This window comes from Carcharhinus amblyrhynchos, chromosome 18 (genome assembly GCF_965287045.1).
Source record: "Carcharhinus amblyrhynchos chromosome 18, sCarAmb.v2.hapA, whole genome shotgun sequence".
In the NCBI taxonomy this organism is placed as follows: domain Eukaryota; kingdom Metazoa; phylum Chordata; class Chondrichthyes; order Carcharhiniformes; family Carcharhinidae; genus Carcharhinus; species Carcharhinus amblyrhynchos.
Genome location: NC_137341.1, coordinates 6,172,835 through 6,189,005, shown reverse-complemented (window position 1 = coordinate 6,189,005; position 16,171 = coordinate 6,172,835). Strand labels below are relative to the sequence as shown.

Below are 16,171 nucleotides of genomic sequence, written 5' to 3'. Positions count from 1 at the left end.
GTCTCCGGTATCCACCTGATGAACGTTCTTTGTACTCCCTCGAAGACCGGTATATCCTTTTGCAAATAAGGGGACCGGAATTGCACACAGTACTCCAGTCGAGGCCTCAGCAGTGCCCTGTACAGTCGCAGCGAGACCTCCCTGCCTTTACGTTCAATCCCCCTCGCGATAAAGCCAACATTCCATTCGCCTTCTCGATCACCCGCAGACTGAGTTTTTGCGTCCCTCTGCACGGTCGCACGCTGCAACTTTTCACCATTTAAATAATATTCCATCCTACTGTTATTCCTTCCGAAGTCGATAACCTCACACTCCATCTGCCAGGCCCTCACCCGCACGCTCAGCCTATCCGAATCTCTCCGCAGACTTTCCGCGTCCTCCACGCAATTCGCTTTTCCAGTCGTCTTCGTGTCGTCGGCGACCTGTTACCCGTCAGTCAGTCCCCTCCTCCAGACGGTCTACGTACGCGGTAAACGGTCGAGGTCTCGGCACCGATCCGTGCGGCGCTCGACTAGTCACCGACTGCCGACCGGAAAAGACCTATTTATTCCAACCGTCTGCTTCCTGTTAGATAGCTGATCCTCGATCCACACTAACACTTTACCCCCAACTCGGTACACCCTAACCTTCCGCAGCAATCTTTTGCGAGGCGCCTTATCGAACGCCTTCTGGAAATCTAAAAACGCCACTAAAAACTAAAAAGTTTACAGTTGCGATCTTTCACTTTCTGTTCTCTTTAATCGTCTGCACGGTTAACCCACGTTGATTGTCTTTCCTCAGTGGTTTACTTCCCTTTTTAATGTCTTTGTTTAGTTACGTTCTTGCCTACTCACATATGGCAAATGTATCGTGCGCAGCCACCTTGGGTCTGCGTAAGGTGTCATACTCAGTCCTGCTTTTTCTCACATTGGCAGTATTTGTAAGCGTGGGACTGGTTTCAAACGATTGTCGACGACACTCGATTTTATTTCTGTTGACGACATCCGATTCATTTCTCGAACTAAAGTTCAGCAAGATTGAAGCTATGACATCTTGTTCCTGCCAGAAGTTCCACACCCTATTATGTTTCCCTCTGGACGTTTGTTCAGGCTGAAACTTACGTATGCAGTATTGTGCTTAACCCCGAGCTGACGTTTAAATCTTACGTTCTGGACATTTTACCTACAATTACCCGCTGCCACTTGATCCACGTCGTCACGGTTTCTCAGCTCGATTTATTCCCGGTGCTATCTTTACTGACCTCCTTATTTTGTTCTTCACGAGTCGCGACTTATCTAAAACTCTGTTGTTGAAATCCGATCCGCAACCTTCATCGACTGCTTCCGTTCTATACGTTCGATCCAAAATCCTCGACGTGACCCGATCCCTTCTCGGCAACCTTTTCTAGCCCTACCGCGCACACGTCGTCCTTTTGCAAATAAGAACGTAAAATAGGAGCAGGAGTAGGTCATCTCGTCCCTCGAGCCTGCCCCGCCATTCAATAAGATCAAGGCTGATCCGACAGCGGTTCAATTCCACTTAGCCGCCTACTCCCCGTAACCCTTAATTCCCTTATCGATCAGAAATCTACCTACCTGCGACTTGAACACGTTTAACGAGGTAGCCTCCACTCCTTCAACGGGCAGAGAATTCCAAAGATTCGCTCCCTTCCGAGAGAAGAAGTTCATCCTCGACTCTTCAAAATCGACTCCCCGTTATTTTTAGACCGTGCCCTCTAGTTCTTGTTTCCTTTCTAGGTGGAAATAATCTCTCTACCGCTACCCTGTCTCGCCCTTCGTTATCTTATTTGTCTCTACGAGATCCCCCCTCGGCATTCTAAACTCCGAGTACGGGCCCGATCTTCTCGATCTCTCCTCGAAAGCTAACCCACTCCTCCAGTGTCAACCCGGTGAACCTTCTCTGCGCTGCCGCCGAGGCCAATATGTCCTTTTGCAAATAAGGGGACCAAAATTGCACACAGTACTCTGGTTGCAGCTTCACCAGCACCTTGTACAATTGCAGCCAGACCTCCCTGCTTTTATACTCCATTCCATTTGCCTTCTTGATCACCTGCTGCATCTGCAAATTGACTCTGCGATTCATACACGAGGACCCCCAGGTCCCTCTGCACAGTAGCACGTTGCAATTTTTCACCATTTAAATAATAATCCGATTATTCCTTCCAAAATCGAAAACCTCACACTCGCCGACGTTACAGTCCATCTGCCAGGTCCTCGCCCACTCGCTTCGCCTATCCAAATCTCTCTGCAGACTTTCCGCGTCCTCTACGCGATTCGCTTTCCCGCTCATCTTTGCGTCGTCAGCAAACTTTGCTACCCTACGCTCGGTCCCCTCCTCCAGATCGTCTGCGTATAAGGTAAACGGTCCAGGACCCGGCGTCGATCCCCGCGGCACGCCGCTAGTCACCGACTGCCGACCAGAAAAGCACCCGTCTACTCCAACTCCGCGCTTCCCGTTAGATTGTAAATCCTCGATCCACGCGCACGCTTTACCCCCAACTCCGCGCACCTTAATCTTTCGCGGCGACCTTTCGTGAGGCACCTTATCGAAAGCCTTCTGGAAATCTAAAAACGCCACGTTCACCGGTTCCCCTCTGTCACTCGCACTCGTTACATCTTCGTAGAAATCCAGTAAGGTCGTCAAACGCGACTTGCCCTTCGTGAATCCGTGCTGCGTCTGCTCGATTGAACCGTTCTTTTCCAGGTGTCCTGCTATTTCTTCTTTAATGACGGATTCCAGCATTTTCCCAACTACGGGTGCGAAGCTAACTGGCCTACGGTTACCTGCCTTTTGTCTACCGCACAAAATGCCATTTGTATTCCCACTATCTCTGCTCCGCCTTGGTCGGCGGAGCCTTCGGTCACCTCGGTCCCTCACACGCGCAAAAGAGGCTATCTCTTTCTTTTAAAAGTCTCATCACGACCTGCTTCCCTCAGAATGCCTAACTGACGTTTCACCCCATCTGAACTGTGGTCAGCTGTCGGCTCAGTGACGTGCTTTGGAACGTCGTATTACTTTAAAGGCACCGTAACGACAAAGCTACATCTGGCTAATGCCGTCCGGCCGACACCAGCTAGCTCTCTAAGATAAGAGAACACGACTAGAAACTCGTGCGTTTGTTTCATCTACTTGCTGGTATCGGGAAACGATGTTCTACGTCTTTCGGGATTAGATTTTTAATTATCGTGAAAGGCGGTTAAGGGGTGTGGTGAGTAAATCCTGAAGCTAGAGTCTTGTAATTCTCCAGGTTATTACGCAGAATACAAGATCTAATAAGTATTATTGCTTTTGTGTCGCAATGTTAAGCGGCATAACTAGAAAAACCTGTTTTTTTAGTCTGAGTTTGTCTAACGTTTTGGTAAACGCTAATTGCAACGCTGCCATTTTCACCTCATTGTAAAGTAACTGAGATCCATTTTGGAACGGCGTAGTACGAAACGGAGATGTTATTTATCGAGATTGCCGTGTTTTTTATTCGTGCGATTCGCTAAAGGTGGTTTCTGGTCGGTTCGACGAGAAGGCAGCAGGATCATCGTTTTATTTTTAGTAACTTGCGTAATACGTAGAAACGTGTATCGTATTGAAATGTCTCGATTATGAAACAAGGCTGAAAAATCTACCTGTCATTTACAGCGGAATACAGTACAAACACGTTAAACGTTTGTCCACTACTGTCATCGATACTTACTTTCGGAGTTTAATATTTAAAAGAAGAAAGCAGCGTTGGATCGTGTGCGGAGAATTACGTTTGGCGTGAAACATTTTTTGCGTTAAGATATTCCCAGTTTGCGGACGGCACGCAGCTCCACGAACTATTCCGTTATTGGCAGTCTCGTGAGAGAATCTGCAAGTCATAAGAACGTAAGAAATAGGCAAAGTAAACGGGGAAAAATGAGGAGGAATTCTATAGATAAATATCCACAAGTGACAAGACTTACCCGTAGAGTTACGTTGTCGGCGGTGAGACCATTTTTCTTCACGTTTGCGAGAACTGCCTGATTCTTTGCGTCCGTGGAACAATTTGCAAAACTTCTGCTAATTTGTAAAAACTTCTTTTAATCTGTAAAAACCTCTTTTAATCTGTTTACGTTCTTGAACTGGAAGTAATTGCCACAAACCCTGGAAAGAAATATGGTACTTTGACGCAAAATCTAAAGCAACAAACTTAATCTTAGATATCAAAAAGAATTTTGTGGCCGGTTGTCCAAAGCGAGTAGGTAGCAAAAGGTTTTAAGCAAAGTCACTGGGATTTCACTCGATTTCACGACCGACTCGAAACCGTCGAAAAGCCGCTTCTCGGCCTTTCGGCTAAGATCGAGCGGAGCGTCGACGCGCCGCGCTCGGTCGAAGTCGTCGGGTTACGTTTTTCAGCTTCATTTCGAGCGATTTTTAAAAGCGGCACCTCGGCCTTTTGGCTAAGACGCAAATGAGATCGAGCCTCGGAGGAGTCGTCGCACCTCCTCCGATCGGCTCGGACCGTGTCGATCGAACCCGAGACAGGAAGCGAGAGCCCTGTCTCGTCAGCTTGGATTGGGAACGTCTCAACTCGTCGGGACTCTGAATTGGATTTGATCGGCTCGAATCGGAATAAAAACAAAAATCGTCGCGACGTAAACTTGTTCGTAAGGGAGATCGTTGAATTTTAGATACAAGACGAAGCTGCTAAAGACTAAGCTGAGACGACGAGCCGCTAAAGCGGCTCACAGACTTAAAACGATATATTTTGAGCGAATAGTATCGAAGAGCACAAAATTAACCATTCTACACTCGAATGTCATCTTTGTGGACGGCTTGAAACAGCTAAGTGAATTGGAGAGGTTTCGAATATTTTTGTAGATATTACGGCTTATTTATCCTAAAAGAATGACACATAATTATGATATCTGTATCATTTAACAACGTTCAGGCTGCCAGTTCAGATTTAAAACTTCCAAAGAAACTACAGATAATCCCCCTTTTTAAACACACGCCGATCAGCACAATCGTAAATTAGGGAATTTACATGAATTGTACTGCCTCCATTTTTTAACACGGTGACACGTGCTCAGTCTTAAACGGGCCCCTCTCCTGACCACCTTGCTGCTTTCCGCTCGCCCGCATCGCCTCACCCGTAACCCCCGTCCTGAGCCCCCGATGCGAACGACACATCGGAAAAGAGGGTGTCGCGAGAGGGAAGCGGCGAGAGGGTTGAGACAGTGACGGCGAGAAGGGCAGCGACGAGCAGATGGGAGTACGGGAGTAGAGAGAGGGAAGTAACGAGCAGGAGGAAGCGAGAAGGGTGGCGAGCGAGTGTGAATCAGTAAGCAGGAGGGAAACGGTAAGAGTTCTTGTAAACAGAAAGAGGATTTTTGGCCCCGATAAGTTCAAGGTGGCCAAAAGGAATTACAGATCAGGAACGTAACTGCCTACTATTCTGTGCGCGCTTACAGGAAAGTGATTTCCAATTAGCACGTTTTTTATTTAGGAATACGTTGGGAGTTCTAAAGGAGGGATACCTGTGTTTCTCTCGCACGTAAAAACTGACGACAGATTATGCCGGTAGCGTCTATTACTTTAAATTTGGAGACGTTGACCAACTTGACCTCTGATTAGAAGGACAAAAAAAACCTATAGACTAGCAACAAAAGTGTTCATTATTTAACAAGGCAATGTAATTGTTAGGTAAAAGTCTTGCAACACAATTTGTTACAACAAGGCAAAAAACGTCAAATTCCATATCGGTGTCGTTAGCTGTCACTGCACTATAGATATACACTAAATACGCAGACCAGATTCTCGAACGGTCGTACCTTTTTAAGAAACAGGTACTTGTAATATTCCACAGCGGGGGATTCGAGGTTCGATGTACCGTTCTTCTAGTATAGTATTCATCAGTACTTGTCCTGCTACACGCAGGAATTGACGAGGACGTGAACGCTCAGATCGTTCACCGCGTAACGCGATCACGGTTGTAATTTTTTACGACGCGGAGATGCCGGCGTCGGACTGGGGTAAACACCGGTAACAAGTCTCAACACCAGGTTAAAGTCCGACAGGTTTATTTGGTAGTAAACGCCACCGGCTTTCGGAGCGCTGAGGTCACCTGACGAAGGGTCAGAGCCCCAGAAGCTCGCGGTTTGCGCTACAAATAAACCTGTCGGACTTTAACCCGGTGTCGTGAGACTTCTCACCGTGTAATTTTTTTACGCGCGGATTCAACTCGATAGTTAAAATCGTTCTCGAACGCCGCGTTCTGCACGACGAGCAAAGATTTGCCATTATTTGGAGTTCCAAGCACATGTCCTCTTCCGCACCGAATTACGTCGAGCGTAATTAAAGAAAAAAGTACGGAATAGGAAAATTCTTGCCTGTTGGGATTTCCAAGGTCTGCTCGAGTCAGCCAGGAAAAAAAAATCATCAAACTCTCCATCGGGACCGGCGCAGTTTCATTTTTTGTGTTTCTTGAAAGAATTTTTGCACTACTTTGTATACGTTGTCAATAAGGAAACACGGCACTCAATCCGTACGTAGCCACGATCTGTAACGCAACGTATTACTAGGCGATCTGTCTTTGGTGGCGTTTGACGTTCTGGTGAGGACACCTGGAGTATTTCCTTACCCCTCTTCAAATAACACTTTGAGATTCAGACAATTAACCAAAAAATTAGCCAAAGAGAGTATCTAAGGAACATTTTAAAGGAGGAGAAAGAGGCACAGAGGTAATCCTAGGCTTGAGGCGGCTAAGGCGTGGCCACTAATGATGGAGCGATTAAAATCCAGCCTGAATTTAGATTGTGAGGAAGGGTGTCACAGTTTGCAGGGTGACTTAGAAAGGTTGCAGAGCTGGGCCGCGAGGTGGCGGATGGAGTTTAATGCGGAGAAGTGTGAGGTAATTCATTTCGGTAGGAATAACAGATGTGTTGAGTATATAGCTAACGGGAGGACTTTGAATAGTGTGGATGAACAGAGGGATCTATGTGTACATAGATCCCTGAAAGTTGGGAATCAAGTAGATAAGGTTGTTAAGAAGGCATACGGTGTCTTGGCGTTTATTGGTAGGGGGATTGAATTTAGGAGTCGCAGCGTCACGATGCAACTGTACACAAGTCTGGCGCGGCCGCACTTTGAGTATTGCGTGCAGTTCTGGTCCCCACATTACAGGAAGGATGTGGAGGCTTTGGAGAGGGTGCAGAGGAGGTTTACCAGGATGTTGCCTGGTATGGTGGGGAGATCCTACGAGGAGAGACTGAGAGATTTGGGGTTGTTTTCGCTGGAAAGAAGGCGGCTAAGAGGGGACCTTATTGAAACATATAAGATGATTAGAGGTTTAGACAGGGTAGATAGTGATAGCCTTTTTCCTAGGATGGAGAAAGCTAGCACGAGGGGGCACGACTTGAAATTAAGGGGGGGTAGTTATAGGACTGATGTCAGGGGTAGGTTCTTTACCCAGAGGGTGGTGAGGGACTGGAATGCCCTGCCAGCTGCAGTTGTAAATGCGCCTAGTTTGGGGGCGTTTAAGAGATCTGTGGATAGGTTTATGGACGAAATGGGATCGGTTTAGATTAGCGGGTTAGTGTTTTGTTTTAAAAGCTGGTCGGCGCAACATCGTGGGCCGAAGGGCCTGTTCTGCGCTGTAATGTTCTATGTTCTATGAATTCGAGGAGTGCAGGAATCTGAATGTTGTAGATCTGAAGAGGTTACACAGATAGGGAGAGTTAGGGCACGGAAGAATTTAAAAACCAAGGTGAGGATTTTAAAATTGAGGCATTATCAGACAGGTGGCGAGCGCGACGACGCCGAGCGAACAGAACTTAGTACGAGCTACGACGCAGGCAGCAGAGGTTTCCGACGAGCGCAAACAGACGGAGGGTCGGAGATAGGAAGCTGGGGAAGTTTTGACACGGTCAAGGGCAGCGGTACGATTTTTCAAAAAAATGCCGAGCTAACTGACCAGCGAGGGCCTCGGTTTAAGCATCTCGTCCACACGTCAGGTTAGGGAGGCTGACATTGTCAGACGACTAAGTCTCTGGAAGGGTTTCAACCGACGACCGATAAAAATACTATCGCTGACAAAGTTTGATACTGTCTGGACGCAAGTCACGAATAACTTGAATCAGAGAAAATTTCATTTAAAGCATCAATACCGTTTGTCTGAAAAATACAAGAACGGGTTTTACACCAGCAAACGTGCACAGTGTACAAAATATCAACCGGTTTTATATTTTCTTTGCAGCACGCTCCAGGCGTACCAAGAATCTTGGTCGGTAACAGGTTGCATCTCGCCTTCAAGCGGCAGGTTCCCACCGAACAGGCACGTGCTTACGCCGAGAAAAACGGGATGACTTTCTTCGAAGTCAGCCCGCTCTGCAACTTCAACGTGACCGAGTCCTTCACAGAACTGTCGCGAATTGTGCTGATGAGACACGGCATGGAAAGGTTCTGGAAACCAAACAGAGGTAAGAAACGTTATTTGATTTTTAACGTTCGTTCTTCGGAACGTTACAGCTAAAGCGTATCGATAGGCGTATTCGGTCACGACTGATCTGAAAGCAAACGACCTGAGCGGTCCTGAACTATTCTTTGATTCCCGCTTGAAAGTGCTCGTAAGAACATAAGAACGTAAGAACTAGGAGCAGGAGTAGGCCATCTAGCCCTTCGAGCCTGCCCCGCCATTCAATAAGATCACGGCTGATCTGTCGCTGCTCAGTTCCACTTTCCCGCCCTCTCCCCATAACCCTTAATCCCCTCTCTTTTATCAAAAACCCATCAACCCGCGTCTTAAAAATATTTAGCGAGGCAGCCTCCACCACTTCAACGGGCAGAGAATTCCAGAGATTCACCACCCTTTGAGTGAAGAAGTTCCTCCTCGACTCCGTTCTAAACCGCCCCCCTTTTATCTTGAGGCTGTGCCCCCTAGTCCTACTGTATTTTTTGAGCGGGAAGAGTCTCTCCACCTCTATCCTATCCATCCCATTCATCATCTTATACGTCTCAACGAGATCTCCCCTCATTCTTCTGAACTCTAACGAGTACAAGCCCAGTTTATTCAGCCTCTCCTCACAGCTCAACCCCCTCAACTCTGGTATCAGCCTAGTAAACCTTCTCTGCACTCCCTCCAAGGCCAAAATATCTTTGCGCAGGTGCGGCGCCCAAAACCGCACACGGTACTCCAGCTGCGGCCTCACCGATGCCCTATACAGCCGCAGCAAGACCTCCCTACTTTTATATTCAATCCCCCTCGCTATGAAGGCCAGCATCCCATTCGCCTTCCTGACGACCTGCTGCACCTGCAAGCTGGGTTTTTGCATCTCACGCACAAGGACCCCGAGGTCCCTCTGCACCGTCGCCTGCTGCGGTTTTTCGCCCCGTAAGTAATAGTCCTTCCTACCGTTCTTCCTACCAAAGTGTGTGCGGACGTCTGCTGAGATCCAGATTTGACTCCGCTCCAGTTCCTCCACGTCTGCCTAGCGTTCGTCAATGTCCATTTTGAACGAGGTGTCAGAGGGCTACTAGACCTGGCAGAATTGCATGAATAGTTACTTGGGGAAGGAACAGAATCAAAGAGGAGATGAAAATCTTCTTGAAATATAGGAATAAACAGGGAAGAAAACAACTTTCTGCGGTTGGAGATCGAGGCAGGAATTTGAGGCACTAAAGTGACGTCACAAACCGATAACTTTTTTGTTTCGGCCTTTTTAAACCCCTGCTATCGCTGCCTTGGTGCTGTCGGACGTTCACAGGACCTTTTGCGAGACATCAAATTTCCGATCACAGGGCACGTTCTGACTCGAGATTTTTTTCAAGTGACGGACTACTATGGACCATTACGTTCTCTGAATACTTTTACATTTAACGTGCCTTTTTAAAAAATGACCGTCCTCGGTGCAATATTTGAAGTATCGACTCCAAGGCTGTACAGGCACGGCGAATTGTCCCTTTGTGTCCCAAGATACGTAGGTTAGACGGATGAGCTGTAGGAAATGTGTGGGATTACAGGGACAGAACAAGGAAGAGGCCTGGGTAAAATACTCTGCCAGTTTAAGACTCGATCAGCAGGTTAATCGTAAAGACTCGCATTCTAATCGGTAATCCGTAAACCGTCCGTGCCGTCGCGTGCTCCGTCTGAGGCCAGAACTCTCCGTTCACCCGACGAAAGGACAAACCCCGAAAGCTTGCGAGTTTACTATCCGATAAATCGGTCGGACTTAAACCTGGCGTCGTCAGGCTTTTTACTGCGCTTTCCCCAGTCCGAAGCCGGCATCTCCACATGGTAAAATACTCTGCCACAGAATCAGTGCAGGTTCAATGGGCCGAATAGCCTCTTCTGCACTGACCCTCTGCAATAACGTACACGAGACGCCACATTTTAAAAAAAAAGACATTTCGAGAACAGTTGCTTCATTTGGACTTGATACACGTGAGCGTAAAAATATTTTGTAACTTTGAGCCACTTCTCCTGATACATTATCAACCTTTGTTTCGGTTTAAAATGACGCCAAATTTGACCTTGAAATTTTGGCACTTTTCCAAAGGAAATCACAGAATCCCGACAGTGCAGAAGAGGCTATTCGGCCCATTGAGTCTGCGCTGATTCCGCTGCAGAGTATTTTACCCAGGCCTCTCCCTCGCTCCAACCCCGTAACCACGCACACTTCCCACGGCTCATCCGTCTAACCGACGTATCTCGGGACACAGAGGGACGTTTCACCGAACCTGCACATCTTTGGACTCTGTACTTCAAATAACGCACGAAGGATCGTCAGTTTTTTTAAAAGACTTACATTGCACACAGAACAAACAGTCGATGCAATATATTTTGTTCAGACGTCAGTGTAATTTTGCAACTACGTCTGCCCCCAAGCGAGCAAACCTGGTAGCGCAAGTGAAAATAGTCAAGGCTTCCAGCTTCGTTATTCACATATGGGATTAGCAGGCCATATGATTTTAGGCAAACTTTTGATTTATTGAGTCCTTTTATAAGATTAAATTGTTCTACAAATTGCACAGGAAAAATGGGTTTGTAAGCAGAATTCACGCATAAAAGGCCGAGAGCCAAGGTATTTTGAGATTGTTCTTTGGGAAGACCAAAGCTGAGTTTGATTCCACCCGCCCGCCCCCCCCCCCCCCCCCCCCCCCCCACCCCATTGTCTACGAAGGGATGAAAAACCAATCTCCACAGGCATTCAAAAAATATTTGCACAGCAATCAGCAGGCAGAACTGTCTACCGGCCCAGAAACCACTTGAAATACAATAGTGATTATTTTCGAATTAAAATGATAAATACTAACCCTGTTTCATTCCAAAAGAGAATCCTTTGGCACTTAGTTTGCCGTTACATCTGTTGTCATTGTTTAGATCGGGCCTGTGTCAAAAACCGTCACCAGTTTGAGTTGCTCCAAGATAAAACACGCACGGTTGTCGATTCGTCGTAACTCGATTTATTTGGCATCTGACGTTTTCTATAAATTAGCGCTCACGACTAATATATTATTGCTACGCGGCGGAAAGAAGAATCTCTGGGAGTTGAACCAGTACAAATGCAAACAATGCTCTTGCTACTATAATTCTTCATTGTTTTTATGAGACAAATTCCCCAAATGAAATCTTGAAAATTTGATTGTTGTCTTTGAAACCACATTACAGTATCACTGAAGCTATAACTTAAAACGGCTTCTGCGTGGGTGCACACATCCAGAAAATCGTGGTAATTTGTGACCGCCCTTAGTCTCGAGGTTATCGACGAAGCCCTGCCTTCTGAATGTAGTCCTCGCTTGAGGTGTGGCGATCCTCAGGTTAAACCACCACCGGCGAGCTCTCCTCCTCAAAAGGGAGAGCACCCTCCGGTCGTCCGGTTCCGCGACGACTTTACCTTTTTAATAGAGTAATAAGACCGTAAGAAATAGGAACAGGGGTAGGCCATTTAATACGATCACGGCCGATCTGACACGTCCGCTTTCCTACCTCCTCTCCGTAATCCCCGACCGATTAAAAGCCGATCGATCTTGGCCCTGAAAACGTTCAAGGATTCGGCCTCCACAACTTCCTGGGGTAAAGAATTCCAAAGATGCACCACTCTTTGAGAGAAGAAATTCTTCCTCAGATCTGTCTAAAGCGAGCGCTCGGTTATTCGGAGCGTGTCCCCTCTGGTCCTACACTCTCCCACGAGTGGAAAATCCTCCCGACGTTTATCCCGTCTCACCCTCGAGCAATCTTAATAGTAAACCCTTCAAAGAAAGCGGGGGATTACTCGTTTCCATTTTTTTGGGAGGGAGGGGGAGGGAGCAAGAACGGCAGAGGGATCAAGTGGGAATCGAGAAACAGCTTTTACGCCCGTGGGATTTCCCCTATCGATCGCCCTCACCCCAGCCCAGATATTACTTATCGGGAAGGGTTTCACGCCCAGCCACCGCCCTCCGGCACTGTCGCTCGTTCAAATCCCGCGTGCCGTTACGGGAGCGACTCTGTCGCTTATCGTCGACGAGGCCGTTAAAACACGACAGGAAAAGCCAGCCGCGAAGCCGGTGCGCTACCCTCTGCTTTTCCTGCCCGACGTGACACTGCGGTAAAAAAGGCAAAATTCAGCCCGGCGAAGCGTCGACTCTCGTCCACCGTCTTCGGTATTTTATCGGGCTGGTCAAAACTAGACTTTAATATCTCCGCGCTCGAAAGTAATCGATAACGTTGCAGTTTTCTGGCGGATTCGGGTTAAATTTAAGCTTCGTCTTTTTCTTTCTTTCCACAGTTTTCACGCTGCAAGACCTTTGTTGTCGAGCCATTGTTTCTTGCACGCCCGTTCATCTTATCGACAAACTACCGCTACCCGTCGCCATAAAAAGTCACCTCAAGTCTTTCTCCATGGCCAACGGAATGAACGCCGTCATGATGCACGGACGTTCGTACTCGCTGGCCTCCGGCAGCGGCGGCAGCAAGGGGAACAGCCTGAAGAGATCGACGAAACCCCCTCGGCCGCCACAGAGTCCACCTCAGAGCTGCACGCGCACGAACTGCAAAATCTCTTAGCGAAAAGGTTTCGTTTCGAGCTCTCCCGTTCGACGATAACTTCGTCCGGCCGGTCAAGCTCGGAACCCGAACTCCCGCGAAACGGTTCTCGCGGCTTCCCACCGGACCAAACGAAGACGCGCTCCTGCATTTTTCAAAGGAACTCGTCTGTTTTCGATCGACGAGTAAACACGCCAGTCGAAACAGACGCTCGTTCGATTTCGTTTTGACGATTTGCACTGAAATTTCAAACCAGAGCGTTTCGAAGGTTTGCAGGTGCCACTGTTAATAAAGGGACAAGCGATTTTAAGAAAGGTGGTATTGGCACGTTTACACGGCTTTGATCAGAACATAAATCTTTACCTTTGTCCTCGTGACTAATATATTATCGCTACGCGGCCGGAAAGAAGAATCTCTGGGAATCGAACCAGTACAAACGCAAAGAACGCTCTCGCTACTATAATCCTTACTAGCGTCACTAAAATCCGTGCCTTGTTAATATTATAGACTATATCTAGCCTGCGACGGCCTGCACGTGGCCTTTCATACCTTAACCACGCCTTGCATCTTTATCTTCTATAGACCGGGACAACTCGAGATAAAAGGTTGACCGACGAGGTCAAAACGTTTTCCACGATTCTTAACACAAAGATTAATAATACCTATTACTATTTAATTTATACGCTACAGACTAATCGCTAATATTTTTCTCCGTCGTAACGTACGACGCCATCGTCGATTTAGCGCTACTTTAACCGTCTTCCACGTCAGCAAAAAGTCGTCTCCTTATTTAAGCGACGAGGATTTACTCTCCGTCTCCGACTTCCGGACAAATCGAGCACGACGTTATTTTCGACGACCTCGAGCGGCTCGAAGTCGACGACGAAAAATTCTCCCGGCGAAATCGAAGCGTAAATGAAAATTCTCTAAATCGACCGAACGGGAAACCTTTCGGTCGGTCTTCTCGCGTCCTTTCAGGTCGTCGGAACAAAAGCGCGTGGAGCGACGACGTTAGCGTTTGTAGTACACCGGAAGGACCTTGTCACTTCTCTCACCCCTTTCACCCTTTCTAATAACGGGAAAGAAATAGAATCGTCTCTCTCTTTTGTAAGCGTTTCTCTTCTTTCTGTAAAAAAAATTGCATTTTGCCCACTAATTATAACAGCTTTCTATCGTGACGACACTTTGTCAAAGGTAAACGGACTAAACGGAGAGAACGCATAGGAGAGACCAACCGTAACACTGAAGATAGGCAACCTTCTGCATCTGAACTGGATAATAGTTGCAGTGTCACCTAGTCTTTTTGAAAAAAAAGGAACAATTGAAGTAAAATGGTTAATTATGTAAAACACTATTTCACATTTATTATAGCTGCTGTGTGACACTTGAGAATGATTTTTAAGTGTTTTATTGGCATTTTTCTTTGTACAGTTTCAACGTTCAACTGTGAAATACATTTTTTTTTGCAAAATAAGGTGCCCGGTCTGTCGTCTTCCAATTATTGAATTACGTTACGCACGACAGGAAAAAACAGTTCAAGAAATCCAAACTACGGGAGACGACGGCGTAGCGGTATTATCAGTAAATTATTAATCCGGAAACTCAGCTGACGTTCTGGGAACCCGGTTCGAATCCCGCCACAGCAGAGGGCGGAATTCGAATTCAATAAAGAAAAATCTGAAATTAAGAATCTACTGACAGCCGTGAAACCATTGTTGATAGTCAGAAAAACCCATCCGGTTCACTAACGTCCTTTAGGGAGGGAAAGCTGCCGTCCGAAGCCGGTCTGGCCTACGCGTGACTCCAGAGTCACGGCGACGCGGTTGACCCGCAACTGCCCTCCGAGGGCAACGAGAGACGGATTGTTTTAAAAAAAGATATTTAACGATGGGAGCGGATTCCAGAACCTGCCTGCTCGCTCACCGGACGAAACGGAGAGCGTCGTGGGTTCATTCGCAACCTGTCCAGACAAGCTTTTTTAAAAAACTTCAGGAAGGAAGCGGGCTTTAGCAGCTGTCGGGTTTGACACCAGCTCTATGGAGGCGCGAAGCATAGATTGGAAACAGGAAGATTTGAACTGGGAAGTGAAACAGCTTTGCCTCCTTCACGGTTCAGTGTGAAAAATGGCCCTGTGAGTTATATAAGATGAGAGGTGTCATCGTTGAGATGGGAAGATATAAACTACCCCTCAGACAGTAAGTTGGCCAGCTTGTTTAAGGGCAAGCTGTCAAATAAAAGTTAAACATTGTTGGTGAAATATCGGGCATTAAAAATCTACTCGAACAGTGAAACCACTGTCGATTGTCAGAAAAATCCATCCGATTCTTTAATGACCTTTAGGGAAGGAAATCTGCCATCCTCACCCGGTTTGGACGACATGTGACTCCAGAGCCACAGCAAGGCGACGGACTCTTAACTGTCCTCCAATGGCGACTACAGACGGGCAATAAATGCTGCCTGGTGAGCGACACCCCCCCGTCCCATGAATTACTAAACAGGGAGTGGTTGATGAGTTTTATGTAGAATGTGGAAATTAGTTTCAGAAATTAGATCAGCATATAGTTAGTAGGCCATAAGTTCCTCTCGATCTTCAGTAACTTCAGCTTTGCTGAATCCCCTACCAGCAAAATCGTAGGGTTTTTGCGTGAACGAGAAAGTTACAGGATCAGCCATGTAAACATTGTGGCCACGTGAGCAGGTGAGAGTTTGAGAATTCTGCAGTGAACTACTTGAACCCTCCCCTATGTCCCCTCCCCTCCCCCATGTCCCCTCCACTCTGTCCCCTCCCCTCTGTCCCCTATGTCCCCTCCCCTACCTCCCCACCCTATCCCTCCCCCCCATGTCCCCTCCCCTCCCCTCCCCTATCCCTCCCCCCCATGTCCCCTCCCCTCCCCTATGTCCCCTCCCCTATGTCCCCTCCCCTCCCCTATGTCTCCTCCCCTCCCCTATCCCCCGATACCTCCCCCTCCCCTCCCCTATCCCCCTATACCTCCCCTCCCTATGTCCCCTCCCCTCTCCTACGTCCCCTCCCCTATGTCCCCTCCCCTATCCCTCCCCTATGTCCCCTCCCCTCCCCTCCCCTATATCCCCTCCGTCCCCTATCCCTCCCCTATGTCCCCTCCCCTCCCCTCCCCTCCCCTATGTCCCCTCCCCTATGTCCCCTCCCTCATCTCCCCTCCCCTATGTCCCCTC

At 47.6% G+C, this 16,171-nt stretch overlaps 1 protein-coding gene across 1 annotated transcript in view; it reads left to right on the top strand.

Annotated features, from left to right (window-relative positions):
- The window catches only part of rab40c (RAB40c, member RAS oncogene family), an 87,640-nt gene extending 73,197 nt beyond the window's left edge, over positions 1–14,443 (top strand). Inside the window, exons 5-6 of the mRNA XM_080206066.1 lie at positions 8,213–8,435; positions 12,723–14,443. Coding sequence (XP_080062192.1) covers positions 8,213–8,435; positions 12,723–13,000 — 501 coding nt within the window. The 3' untranslated portion in view covers positions 13,001–14,443. The remainder of the gene's footprint in view (positions 1–8,212; positions 8,436–12,722) is intronic.
- Positions 14,444–16,171: the final 1,728 nt, after the last annotated feature.